The 14,937-nt window shown below is 41.6% G+C and overlaps 1 protein-coding gene across 1 annotated transcript in view; it reads right to left on the bottom strand.

Moving 5' to 3' along the window:
- Positions 1 to 14,937, bottom strand: part of ANO2 (anoctamin 2) — a 318,321-nt gene that overhangs the window by 180,950 nt on the left and 122,434 nt on the right. The window contains exons 6-10 of the mRNA XM_075342181.1: positions 13,170 to 13,224; positions 12,477 to 12,528; positions 7,628 to 7,683; positions 6,411 to 6,452; positions 1,130 to 1,194 (exon numbers count right to left, since the gene is read on the bottom strand). Of these exons, the coding sequence (XP_075198296.1) occupies positions 1,130 to 1,194; positions 6,411 to 6,452; positions 7,628 to 7,683; positions 12,477 to 12,528; positions 13,170 to 13,224 (270 nt within the window). The remainder of the gene's footprint in view (positions 1 to 1,129; positions 1,195 to 6,410; positions 6,453 to 7,627; positions 7,684 to 12,476; positions 12,529 to 13,169; positions 13,225 to 14,937) is intronic.

The following is a 14,937-nucleotide window of genomic DNA, read 5'->3' as shown; positions in this document are numbered from 1 at the left end:
TAAATAAGTCCTGTCTCCTGTGCAGATTGAACCTTTCATTCACCAGATGTAGGGATTGCTCTCATGTCGTTTTAGGGATTTTTGTACGAAACAGTTTTTGAACTCAATTTTTGTATGGACCATTTATGTACTTGGATAAGTTAATCATGTCCCTCCCTTAGATGTCTCTTCTCTACACTAAATTAATTATTTTAATCTTTCCTCATATACAAGATCCTCCATGCCCCTGATCAGTTTAATGGCTCTTTGTACTTTTTCTGCTTCAAAGGTATTCTTTCTATGAACTGTTTATTTTTAAATTTTGTGCAGTTATATTGGTTTACCTGGTGAAAATAAACAAGTGAGATGGGAATATATTTGGTTTTTAAGTTTCCTAATAATTCTGCACAGTAATAGTTACCTGCACAAACAGAATCCTCCTAAGATAGCCAAATCTAAAAAAAAAAAAACACTCCAACTGCCAAAAATATTAAGCTTCGATATTTATGAGTCTTTTGGGTTGATTGAGAACATAGTTGTTGATCAATAATAAAAAAAAATCTTCTAAAATAAAACTTGCCTAATATTTCTGCACACGGTGTATATCACGTGATGTATAAAGAGATTAGTTTTAGCGCCAGTAAACAATAATACTAACACTACTACTAATAATAATAATAATATTAAAAATAATAAAAAATATAGACAGTACATCTATCACGTGATGTATAAGAGAATTGTTTTTAGTACCAGAAAATCAGCTTCAAGATATAATTAGAAAATACTATGGAAAAACACACATAAGAAGGTAAAATTATGTATTCCTTTTTTTTTTAACCTCACAATATTAGGTTACATAGGCCATGAAGGATTAATTACATTTCGTTCATTAAAGGGGTTATACAGGATTAGAAAAACATGGCCGTTTTATTACAGTGCCACATCTGTCCACAGGATTGGAGCTCAACCCTACTCACTGAGCTGCAATACCAGACATAAACCATAGACCGGGGAGGCGCTATTTCTGGAAGAAAACCGCCATGGACTTTCAAATCGTAAATTATCTTTTAATTTTGGCTTTAGAAACAGTAAAACTGATAGTATTCAATCCGTACCTACTTCATATCACATATTTTTAGTATTACATTACCTTATTAAATCAATAGGCTGATATTTGTAGAATGCTCCATATCTTGCCCATTCTCGGTGTAATAGCTAAAAAAAAAACAAAAAAAAACAAAAAAAAAACCAGCATCATTATTCTGGGACATGTTTTATACACAGCCTATAATTCTCAATAAGGATAAAATGATAGATCTAACATTTTGTCTTGCGGCTATCTTTATAAAATCCAGAAGAAAGAAAATATATATAGCATACAAATATGTATGTGTGTGTATGTATATATATATCTATATATATAATTGCCTTATTCTGTCTGTCTGTCTGTCTGTCTGTCTGTCTATCTGTCTGTCTGTCTGTCATGCTCCGAAATTGTGTCCTTACGGTGACACAAAGCTGATTGGCCGCTGGGCTCGCCATGGCCCCGCCCCCCCACACGGATTGGCCTCTCGCCCCGGCTCTCTGCAGGCCCCGCCCCCTCACGCAATGCACGCTCGCTGTGGCCCAACTGACACGGGGCTCCGATTCCCAGGTGAGTACACACACACACATCAGATCACACTCACTCTCACACTCACTCTCACACATCACATCCACACACTCACAACATGCTGGGATATCGCTTGCTTCTACACCGGCTCCGTCAGGATCCCGGCAGCGCCAGACATAACCTTGCGATGCTGGGATCTTAACGGAGGCCGTGAAAGCTGGTAACCATTATACACATCGGGTAACTAAGGTCCCTTAGTTACCCGATGTGTATCATAGTTACCAGTGTACACCGGCTCCCACTCACACACACATCACATCGCATCCACACATCAAGGTCCTGCAGCTGCAGAACATACATAACATAACAGCACACACACACACACACACACAAATCAGATCACACTCACTCACATACACACATCACATCGCATCCACATACTCACAACATCCTGGGATATCGCTTGCTTCTCGGCGGCGATATTGTGCTGTGAGCTTCCAGGACCTGACGGAGGATCACATGGCCAGAAGCATGTGATATCCCCGGATGTTGTGAGTATCAGCGCGTATGTGCAATATCGTCAGTGTCTGTGTGTGTGAGTGTATGCGATCGGGTGTGTGTGAGTGGATGCGATCGGGTGTGTGTGTGAGTGTATGCGATCGGTTGTGTGTGTGAGTGGATGCGATCGGTTGTGTGTGTGAGTGGATGCGATCGGTTGTGTGGGTGAGTGGATGCGATCGGTTGTGTGGGTGAGTGGATGCGATCGGGTGTGGGTGAGTGTCGGCAGAGGAGCACGGCGTGCTGGAGGAGGCTGGGAGCAGAGAGGCTGATCTTGGGGAAGGCTGGGAGGGGGGGGCTGATGCTGAGGGAGGCTGGAAGGAGAGAGGCTGAGCAAACGTGCTCCATCCGCCATACTGCGCACTCCCCATCGTGCTGCATCCCCCATGCTGCGCACTCCCAAACGTGGTCCATCCGCCATGCTGCGCACTCCCAAACGTGGTCCATCCGCCATGCTGCGCACTCCCAAACGTGGTCCATCCGCCATGCTGCGCACTCCCAAACGTGCTCCATCCGCCATGCTGCGCACTCCCAAACGTGCTCCATCCGCCATACTGCGCACTCCCCATCGTGCACCATCCGGCATGCTGCGCACTCCTAAGCGGATGGAGCATGATGGGGGGTGCGCAGCATGGCGGATGGAGCACGTTTGGGAGTGCGCAGCATGGCGGATGGAGCACGTTTGGGAGTGCGCAGCATGACGGATGGAGCACGTTTGGGAGTGCGCAGCATGACGGATGGAGCATGTTTGGGAGTGCGCAGCATGCCGGATGGTGCACGATGGGGAGTGCGCAGTATGGCGGATGGAGCACGTTTGGGAGTGCGCAGTATGGCGGTTGGAGCACGTTTCGGAGTGCGCAGCATGGCGGATGGAGCACGTTTGGGAGTGCGCAGCATGGCGGATGGACCACGTTTGGGAGCGCGCAGCATGGCGGATGGAGCACGTTTGGGAGTGCGCAGCATGGCGGATGGAGCACGTTTGGCAGTGCGCAGCATGGCGGATGGAGCACGTTTGGGAGTGCGCAGCATGGCGGATGGAGCACGTTTGGGAGTGCGCAGCATGCCGGATGGTGCACGATGGGGAGTGCGCAGTATGGCGGATGGAGCACGTTTGGGAGTGCGCAGCATGGCGGATGGAGCACGTTTGGGAGTGCGCAGCATGGCGGATGGACCACGTTTGGGAGTGCGCAGCATAGCGGATGGAGCACGTTTGGGAGTGCGCAGCATGGCGGATGGAGCACGTTTGGGAGTGCGCAGCATGGCGGGTGGAGCACGTTTGGGAGTGCGCAGCATGGCGGATGGAGCATGATAGGGGGTGCGCAGCATGGCGGATGGAGCACGTTTGGGAGTGCGCAGCATGGCGGATGGAGCACGTTTGGGAGTGTGCAGCATGGCGGATAGAGCACGATGGGGAGTGCACAGTATGGCGGATGGAGCACGTTTGGGAGTGCGCAGTATGGCGGATGGAGCACGTTTCGGAGTGCGCAGCATGGCGGATGGAGCACGTTTGGGAGTGCGCAGCATGGCGGATGGACCACGTTTGGGAGCGCGCAGCATGGCGGATGGAGCACGTTTGGGAGTGCGCAGCATGGCGGATGGAGCACGTTTGGAAGTGCGCAGCATGGCGGATGGAGCACGTTTGAGAGTGCGCAGCATGGCGGATGGAGCACGTTTGGGAGTGCGCAGCATGCCGGATGGTGCACGATGGAGAGTGCGCAGTATGGCGGATGGAGCACGTTTGGGAGTGCGCAGCATGGCGGATGGAGCACGTTTGGGAGTGCGCAGCATGGCGGATGGACCACGTTTGGGAGTGCGCAGCATGGCGGATGGAGCACGTTTGGGAGTGCGCAGCATGGCGGATGGAGCACGTTTGGGAGTGCGCAGCATGGCGGGTGGAGCACGTTTGGGAGTGCGCAGCATGGCGGATGGAGCATGATAGGGGGTGCGCAGCATGGCGGATGGAGCACGTTTGGGAGTGCGCAGCATGGCGGATGGAGCACGTTTGGGAGTGTGCAGCATGGCGGATAGAGCACGATGGGGAGTGCGCAGCATGGCGGATGGAGCACGTTTGGGAGTGCGCAGCATGGGGGATGCAGCACGATGGGGAGTGCGCAGTATGGCGGATGGAGCACGTTTGGGAGTGCGCAGCATGGCGGATGGACCACGTTTGGGAGTGCGCAGCATGGCGGATGGAGCACGTTTGGGAGTGCGCAGCATGGGGGATGCAGCACGATGGGGGGTGCGCAGCATGGGGGATGGAGCACGATGGGAGGTGCACACCTCCCCCCAACACACACACACGCGCACTGCACAACACACACACACTAGGAATCACAAACAACGCCCTACACAGACACCCACACACACAGACAACGCTGCACACACAAATATACGCACATACTGCACAACACACACATTGCTCAAAACATACCTCCCCCCAAAACACACCACACCCACACAAACCGCACAACACACACACACACACAACGCTACAGACACACAGCGCTCCACAAACAACGCAACACACGCAACACACATACAACACCGCTCTCACCCCCCGCGACACTCAGAACATGTACAGCGCCCTACACAAACACTTGGTAACTACACACAACAACATCTATATATATAACAAAAATCATACATGAACTACACAATACGTAAATTCTAGAATACCCGATGCGTAGAATCGGGCCACCTTCTAGTATATATATATATATATATATGTATAATATTACATATAATTATGATATATATAATACAATAATAATCATATATATATTGTATATATATATATATATATATATATATATATATATATATATATATATATATAAATATATATATGAATATATATATATATATATATATATATATATATTTTATATATACATATATATATATATATATATATATGCTCCTGTACCTGTCTGGGTCTTGTATTGTTTATGAATATTCTACTTGTCCCTATTATGTATACCCCTTTCACATGTAAAGCGCCATGGAATTGATGGCGCTATAATAATAATAATAATAATAATAATAATAATAAATAATAATAATTATATATATATATATATATATATATAGCATGCAAATATGTATGTGTATATATATATATATATATATATATATATATATAATATTACATATAATTATGATATATATAATACAATAATAATCATATATATATACATATATATATATATATATATAAATATATATATATGAATATATATATATATATTTATATATATATATATATATACATATATATATATATATATATATGCTCCTGTACCTGTCTGTGTCTTGTATTGTTTATGAATATTCTACTTGTCCCTATCATGTATACCCCTTTCACATGTAAAGCGCCATGGAATTGATGGCGCTATAATAATAATAATATTAATAATAATAAATAATAATAATTATATATATATAGACATCATGACATTTTGTTTTGGGGATTAATAGACAATAGGTTGGATGAGCAATGACAAACACACAAACTTTATTGGTTTTTAATAGTAATAATGTTTTTACATCTATTACTTATTGACTTCTTTGTTTTTGTTGCCATGAAAATCAATCAAGAAATATAAAGTCCAACAATACAAAACTAAAACAGAAATCAAAATCTGTTAGCATTAAGGTTACTTAAAGAATATCATACACGTGAATCCTGAGCTCTTATAAAAAAATTACTGCCCCTGACAAAGCCAATTGGGCGAAACTTGAGTCAGGTAAGAGTATTAAGCACATTTTTATGTGCGGCATTTTACCAGTTTTTTGGCCATTTGTTTGTGCAAAGAACCTTCATTATTCTAAGCATATTCTATATTGGATTGATGCAGTTTAAGTTTCATTTATTTTATGTTTGCATAGAGTGCTGCTGTATATTTTTGTTTGTGTTTCGTGTACTTATAGCAGTGGGCACCTGTTCACATTTACTATGTTATATTTGGAGATGCAGTTTTTTTCCATTTTTAATTCAGAGGTCCAAAATATTATCCTTATTAGACCTTGAAGGAAATGTTTAGGAATAATAAACTTCAGACTCCATACTTTGGTCTATATTTTTATTACAGAGATTGGATCAGATGATGTAAGGACATTAATAAGCAGAAGACTGATCCTCTTGAAAATGGGAGCAGCTTTGTTTAGGAGTTTATTAAGAGCAGGATAAAAAAAAAAAAAAAAAAAGTAGGTAGGGTCAGAAAGGTTGATTTATAAAATATGTGAAAGTTAAACAACTTACCATCCTATCATTTATTTCACTCTTGTTGTGAACATAGTCCCCCTTAAAATACAGGAAATTAATAGATTATTATATATATATATTGTTTAAATATATACAATTTATTAGATCAACACTGATTGTGAGGACCGCTCACTATCCAGGTTCACCACCATAAAACAGCAGCTGCATTCCCTGCCTCGGCTTTTATACAGAATATGATATTTTTAATTGGCTGTGTTGTACCATGTGATGTCATTGCTGTGAAGGTTGTGCCTGAAGTCATGTGATCCTTCTCTGACAGATGCGATCTTTTGCCGTGTTTAAAATGGGAGCAAGCATTTTTGGGAGCAATTCACACAAATGGAAACACAAATTGTTCAAATTTACTGGGCCCAGAAAATTAGAGGCATTTATAATGGATGCTGAATTGAAAGTAGATTAGAAAAGAGGACTCCTAGTGGGCACAAGAATTTTTTTTTTATCACAGCTTGCACAAAAAAATTAAAAAGAGGCCCCCTAGTGGGCGCAATGTTTTTTTTTATCACAGCTTGTACACAAAAATTAAAAAGAGGCCTCCTAGTGGGTGCAAGGATTTTTTTTATCACAGCTTGCACAAAAAATTAAAAAAGAGGCCTCCTAGTGGGCACAAGGATTTTTTTTTATCACAGCTTGTATGCAAAAATTAAAAAGAGGCCTCCTATTGGGCGCAAGGATTTTTTTATCACAGCTTGCAGAAAAAAATTAAAAAGAGGCCTCCTAGTGGGCACAAGGATTTTTTTTTCACAGCTAGTACAAAAATTAAAAAAGGCCCCGTAGTTGGCGCAATAATTTTTTTTATCACAGCTAGTACAAAAATTAAAAAAGGCCCCATAGTTGGCGCAATAATTTTTTTATCACAGCTTGTGCGCAAAAATTAAAAAGAGGCCTCCTAGTGGGTGCAAGGATTTTTTTATCACAGCTTGCACAAAAAAATTCAAAAAAGGCCTCCAAGTGGGCGCAAGGATTTTTTTTTATCACAGCTTGTACGCAAAAATTAAAAAGAGGCCTCCTAGTGGGCGCAAGGATTTTTTATCACAGCTTCACAAAAAATAAAGAGAGGCCACCTAGTGGGCGCAAGAATTTTTTTATCACAGCTTGAACAAAAAAAATTAAATCTCCCACAAACTGTAACAGATCTTTCTGACTTACTACACTAAAACAGCAAATTCATTCCCAAAAACATAAAAATAACTTACATCATGTAGAGGATACGCCGAGTCATAGACGTGGTTAGCTATTAATGTGGTAATACCTTCAAAAACAATAAAAAATTATTATTGACATATAATGTATGATACAATAATCCAAAAGGAGATATAATCCTGTCATATTAGTTTTTTATATAACACTGACATATATAAAAAATAAGCATAAAATAAAAATGTAACCTAAAAACCTTCAATACCAACCACAAGGTAATGACATACTATTTCCAGTGGGTAATTATGTATTAATGAACAATGGATTTACTAATTAGCCAATCAAAGCTATAGCTAAATAAAATCAATACACCCATGTGCACTCAAGTACTAAGAACTAATTCATTAATGCACATGGACATGAATGAAAAATGTTACCTAAAATTTTAATCCATATGCCAGTGTCCCATACGACTTCTACTGAGGAATCATATATAAATGAGCATGGCTACATAATGAATGGATTTGCTAATTTCAATCAAAGTTTTAGCTAATTAAAATCAATACACCCATGTGTACTCAAGTACTAAGAACTAATTCATCAATGCATATTGACATATGTGAAAAATGTAACCAAAAATCTTAATTCATATGCCAGTGTCCCATACGACTTCCACTGGAAAATCATATATCAATAAGCATGGCTACATAACGAATGGATTTGCTAATTAGCCAATCAAAGCTTTAGCTAAATAAAATCAATACACCCTTGTGCACTCAAGTACTAAGAAGTAATTCAGCAACACTACGTTAGAGAGAAACAGATATGACTTCCATCAGGTAATCAAATGACAATGAGCCATGCAGCATAAAGAATGGATTTGGTTATAAACCATCAAATATACAGTTAATTAAAATTAGTACACCCTTGTACACTCAAGTACTAAGAAGAAATGATTCATCAATGACATGAATTAGAAAAGGGACCTAAAGCCTCAACCCTAGAGACTAATAGTACTTCGATTTTCGAATCAAATAGCCATAAGCTTGGCATTCCTATAATTGATTAAAATCAGTACACCCTTGTACACTCAAGTACTAAGAAATTAATCATCAATAGACAAGAATGAGAAAAGTGGCCAAAAACCTCAAGTCTACAAACTAATAATACTTCAATTTGCGAATCAAATATTCACAAGCCTGGCAGCCTAAGGAATGGATTAGCTGATGAAACAATCAGACCTACAATTGATTAGGCTCAGCACACCCTTGTGCACTCAAATTACTAAGGAATGAATCATCATTAGTGCTTATAACCTTAACCTATACCAACTACAGTTACACTACACTAGAGAGACTATGACTTCCACTGGGAAATTTAAATAACAATGAGACTTGTAGCATAAGGAATTGATTTGCTTACAAACCATCAAACATACAGTTACTTAAAATTAGAACACCTTTGTACACTCAAGTACTATGAAATTATTCATGAATGGACATAAATGAGAAAAGTGGCCTAAAACCTCAACCCTAGAGACTAATAATACTTCCATTTGGGAATCAAACAGCCATAAGCTTGGCAGACCTACAATTGATTAAAATCAGTGCACCTTTGTGCACTCAAGTACTAAGAAATGAATCAACAATGGACATGAATGAGAAAAGTGTCCGAAAACCTCAACCCTAGAGACTAATACCACTTCCATTTGGGAATCAAATAGCCATAAGCTTGGCAGACCTACAATTTATTAAAATCAGAACACCCTTGTGCACTCAAATACTAAGAAATGATTCATCAATGGACATGATTGAGAAAAGGGTCCTAAAACCTTAACCCTAGAGACAAATACTACTTCCATTTGGGAATCAAATAGCCATAAGCTTGGCAGACCTATAATTGATTAAAATCAGTACACCCTTGTGCATTCAAGTACTAAGAAATGATTCATCAATGGACTTCAATGAGAAAAGTGGTTGAAAAACTAAACCTTAGAGACTAATAATACTTCCATTTGGGAATCAAACAGCCATAAGCTCGGCAGACCTACAATTTATTAAAATCAGAACACCCTTATGTACTCAAGTACTGGGAAATTATTCATCAATGACATGAATGAGAAAAGTGGCCTAAAACGTCATACCTAAATACAAATAATACTTTCATGTGAGATTCAAATAGCCATAGGCTTGGCTGTGTAAGGAATGGATTAGCTGATGAATCAATCAGACCAACAATTGATTAAGATCAGTACACCCCTGTGCACTCAAAGTACTAAGAAATGGTTAATCATAGAGACCTTGTTTAAAGTCATGGGCAGCAACAAAATAATGACGTTTTTTTCTAGCTGCAAAGAATGAAATTAAGCTTAGAGACAAGATTGAATGGGACTGAGTTGTAGGACCTGTCATAGATGGTAAAATAAGCTATATATTAGCTTTATGGCCATGTGTTTTGTTGTTTCCCTGGTGTTAGACCTCTCACTGAACCCAGATTGACCCAACGGATAGGCCATCACTATTATATACTGTTTTTCAGCTCAGATCTCTTCAAAGCGCATACAATGCCACCAACTAAGAATGGGCATCAGCCCCTGTTGCTGCTTTGGAATCTACAAAACCACAAAAATTGCAAAGTTACTTAATATTTTGAGAATTTGAAGGCATAAACTTAAAAAAAAATCATTACGCTTGCTTTATAGAACAGTATCAAATTGCACTAAACCTCACAGGTAGTCCTGGAGCGTATTTCGATATGTCAAGCCAGCATCGTAACTGCTTTTAGAGAGTTGAGTTGACGATTAGCAGGTGTAAAGCCAGTAAAAATACAGCTGGACCCAAGAGCAGAGATGATGGAAAAATTGTCTATACTACATTCACCTGCATGTATAATAATGTGTCAGCAAAAATGCTCCATTGTTGGTCCAAGTGCTATGAAATGTTGGAAAATGTAATATCAAGGTCATAAAATTCTACACTAAAACGTTCAGAAATTAACGTATCTATAGTGAAAGGAAAATAGACATAAAGAAATATTTTAACCCAAAGTTTAAGGGTAGTAACTTGTATTGATGGAAATTATGTTCACCTTCTGTCACGGCATGGGCCAGAGGCTATGCCAGCCGTATAAGACAACACACAGGAAGGGGGAAGGAATGCCTTATAGCTCGGGAAAGGGGAAAGTGGTGACCCCTGATTACGACCTGCAGCTCACCCTTACTGCCCTCACCGACTCTATACAGGTTCCTCACCAGTCACCAAGCTGGAATACCTGGGGTCCTGTCTTACCCTGGCAAATGGGCCCTAAGTAAGGATGGAGGGCATGAGCTCTTCGTCAACACCACTATCACTAAAGGAAGACACAAGGGAACAATACAAGGGAAACACAACTGCAATCCCCAGAGCCCTGGTAGATATCAAAGGACAAACATGTATTTGAGCTGCAGCAACCACAGAAGTCCAGAGCAATAGAAGGGGACTTCTCCACAGCTCAGTCAGGAACAAACTATAAACCGCACACAAACCACCCAAAGGTGAGGTTAATAAAGGAAGTCAGAGGCTGGCAACTGAGAGGGAAAAACTGACAGTTTCCCAGGGTCTAGAGTCTGCTGCTGCAGAAACAGGGAACTATCAGATAACTATACATGCTGCCAATCTCTGGGATTTTCTAACACCCGCAGCCACTGGATTGTTAGCGAGCCGTGACACCTCCATGACAGGCCGTGACATTTTCAGAGATATTTTTGTTTTCTTAAAATAATTTTGGCAGTTGGGTTTTCGTTAAAAAAAAAATGCATCATTTGGCTTTTACAGGCTCATTGTTTGGCTGCTTTGATATGGTCTGTGATTATAAATCAGGTGATAGGAGCTCACAAAAAAGATAGATAAAGGACTTAAAAACTCCCTATAATGTCGGAATCACTGACAGATTCTCAGTTATTTCATCCTGTAGCCAGCAATAGTGCAAAACAGAGGCTATAAAAGTAAAACGGTGCTAAAACATTTTATGCAAAAATGATTTATAGACACAATTACGGGAATTTAAGCAAGAAAAAAAATGTCTGCAAAGGTGGACAACCTGTTACGCTGTCTAACTGTTCAGTGACATGGTCTGAAAAAAAACCCACATCTCCTGGGCTGGGGAGGACGCAAAAGAGAGTATATGTCACAATAGGTACAGGGAAGTCCCAAGTGAACAGCGAAAGAGAAGGGAAACCCTGTGTTTAGGGAAAGGGAAGATGATGATCCTTGACCAAACCTACCTCTGGTCCCTGGGGTCCTTCACCACCCTAGATAGATTCCGCACCTATGCACCGAGCCGGATACCTGACCCTAGGTATCTCTAGTGCTAGGCCCTTTAAATGAGCTCTTCGTCAACCCCACTAAACACTATAGACACAAGGAGGACACACGGGGGAAAAGCATGAACTACTTATTTAAAGATGACACAGGTAGAAGTTCAGCAACAATACCATAGAGGAGTACAAGCCATCTGCTTGCAACCAAGGCTTGAATGAACTGAAAACATCACCAGCACAAGGAAGGGGTATTTAAGTGTCATAATAATGCTGATGATCAGCAGCTGAATGGAAGGTGAGCTCCTGCTGGGTCCAAAAGAGGGAGAGAGATGAATCCAACAGAAAAGCTACCTAAACCAATGAATACTGACAGCAGGAACAATGGAAAGTCAGGGAGCATTCTGCACAGCCAAACGCTATGACCTTCTATGGCCAGAAACCACATGACTGTCTGTCACCTGTGACACACCTGACAAGCGGCATACCATTTTGAGTAAACAAATTACCTTCTTTAAGGTTCAACTAGTTTATTAAATGTGGGCAGATATTGCACACTAAACAACCATAAATCAAATGTATAAAAAATGTGTGAATAAACCCATACATACCCATACTGTATTTGGCCTTTGTACAAGATGTTCTCTTCAGAATTTCATGGACCTAACAAGAACAATTACAAATATAACATATAATAGATGGATAGAAGATTGAATAATTGGGTTAATCAGGTTATTTGTAGTGTTGAGCGGATACGAACTGTAAAAGTCCGGATCCGCGCGGTTTCAGGGTCCGACCCGGGTCCGACCGGGACCCGGAAATCCGGCTGCACGATCCGGGTTTTGTTTTTTTTGTTTTTTTGTTTTTTCTCTCTCTCTCTCTCTCCCTGTCTCCCCCTCTCCCCCTCTCCCGGATCCGCTCCCCCATTGACTTACATTGGGCCGGATTCTGGATCGGATCCGGACTTCTGGGGCAACCCGCGACAGATCCGCCGGACCCGGATTATTAGCAATCCGCTCAACTCTGGTTATTTGTAAATTTTGCCATAAAACAAACTCCAATAACAAGTGATTTGGACCAAATGGAGTTATTTTTCTGGAGCCTGAGCCCAGGAGAGGATATTTTGGTATTCTGGCCGTCCATTCTGACCTTGGACCCAATAAACAAAACCTTTTTGGGGCAAAGTTTTATGATTTCCCATAATTTTAAACTCTATTATGAGATATTTGGATCGTACAGCTACAAAAACCATATAGAAGGTCAAACACTTGGGCAACATGTCACTGTAAGCCAGACATACTTACTATTCGACTGCGCGTTGCGTTGTCAAAAAATGTGTCCTTGTCTTTTATGTTGTATCTGAAAGGTTAATATATTCATTAATATCTTTAGCGAAACTCTTTAAAATAATTGTCGCTGCTAGATTTTACTGGAGGATCAAAAATGTTTACTAATTAATTTGAACATTTTTGGCCATAAACAAAATATTGGAAGACTTCATAATTTGATCGTTTCCGGATACTTTAGATTTCCTACTTGGGTTGTTTTCTAACTGGAATAGACTTATAAATTGGAAAGCTTTTGACGTGTGTCATTGGGGCATGTGAGAAACTTTGGTTAGTAGGGTCCAGGTGATGAGACTCCCAATCCCATCAATCGCGGAAACTGATAGGCACAATTATTCAGCCAAAAACTGGTCTTTTCAGAAAGGGAGATTAGTACAAGAAAGTCAAAATCAATGCCCGAGATTCATCCAGACTGGCGATTTTCCTACTGGTCTTGATAATGGAGCATCAAGAGAAATTGGAGAAATTGCTTTGATGAATCGGGGACCTATGTGCTTATTTCGGCAAAATCTGTCTACCTAAAAAGACCAGTGCTCAGCTGAGTGTCTCTCCCTTTCAATTCAACAATCGGTGGGATCAATGTGCAGAGTAACCACTGATCACCGAAATAAGGCAAAAGTGCTCAACTTAGCAGCCTTGGAGTTTAAAGTCTATGGAACAGTCTTCACCAAAACCCACGTAGCCAAGGAGGCCAATGTTCAAATGTGCCATTTGTTTCAGAAATTGGTGGGAATCTCTTCATCCAGACATTCACTAGTCAAAAATTCTGACTATGACATGTCAAATGTCTTATTGAGGTGTCACTACTCTGTGAGATTACCACTTACGGGTACCAGAAAATTGGGACCATTGGGTGCTTGAGTAAGGAAACTTTAGCATCTGATCAAGACTCCTCATCTATTAAAGAGGTTATCCGGGACTATTTTATTATTCTCTCATGAGGCAAAAATGTCTTTGCTCCATGAGAGAAAAATCTACCTAGTGCCACTCAGAGTGTTCACAGACTGCTCTTACCTGCTCCTACCAGTGCCAGCTCAGAGTGGTCATGGACTGTTCCTACCAGTGCCAGCTCAGAGTGATCATGAACTGATCTTACCAGTGCCGGCTCAGAGTGGTCACGAACTGCTCCTACCAGTGTTAGCTCAGAGTGGTCATAGACTGCTCCTACTTCTACCAATGCCAGTTCAGAGTGGTCATGGACTGCTCCTACCCTTGCCAGCTCAGAGTGGTCATGGACTGCTCCTACTAGTGCCAGCTCAGAGTGGTCACGGACTGTTCCTACCAGTGCCAGCTCAGAGTGGTCCTGGACTGCTCCTACCAGTGCCAGCTCAGAGTCATCATGGACTGCTCCTACCAGTGCCAGCTCAGAGTGGTCATGGACTGATCCTACCAGTGCCAGCTCAGAGTCGTCATGGACTGCTTATACCAGTGCCAACTCAGAATGGTCACAGAGTGCTCATAAAAGTGCCCGCTTAGAGTGGTCACGGAATGCTCCTACCAGTGCCAGCTCAGAGTGGTCATGGACTGCTCCTACCAGTGCCAGCTCAGAGTGGTCATGGACTGCTCCTACCAGTGCCAGCTCAGAGTGGTCATGGACTGCTCCTACCAGTGCCAGCTCAGAATGGTCACGGACTGCTCCTACCAGGGCTAGCTAAAAGTGATCATGGACTGCTCCTACCCTGTGCTAGCTCAAAGTGGTCACAGACTGCTCCTACCAGTGCCAGCT

This window comes from Anomaloglossus baeobatrachus, chromosome 4 (assembly GCF_048569485.1).
Source record: "Anomaloglossus baeobatrachus isolate aAnoBae1 chromosome 4, aAnoBae1.hap1, whole genome shotgun sequence".
NCBI classification, from domain to species: domain Eukaryota; kingdom Metazoa; phylum Chordata; class Amphibia; order Anura; family Aromobatidae; genus Anomaloglossus; species Anomaloglossus baeobatrachus.
This window is presented reverse-complemented; position numbering and strand designations above follow the sequence as displayed.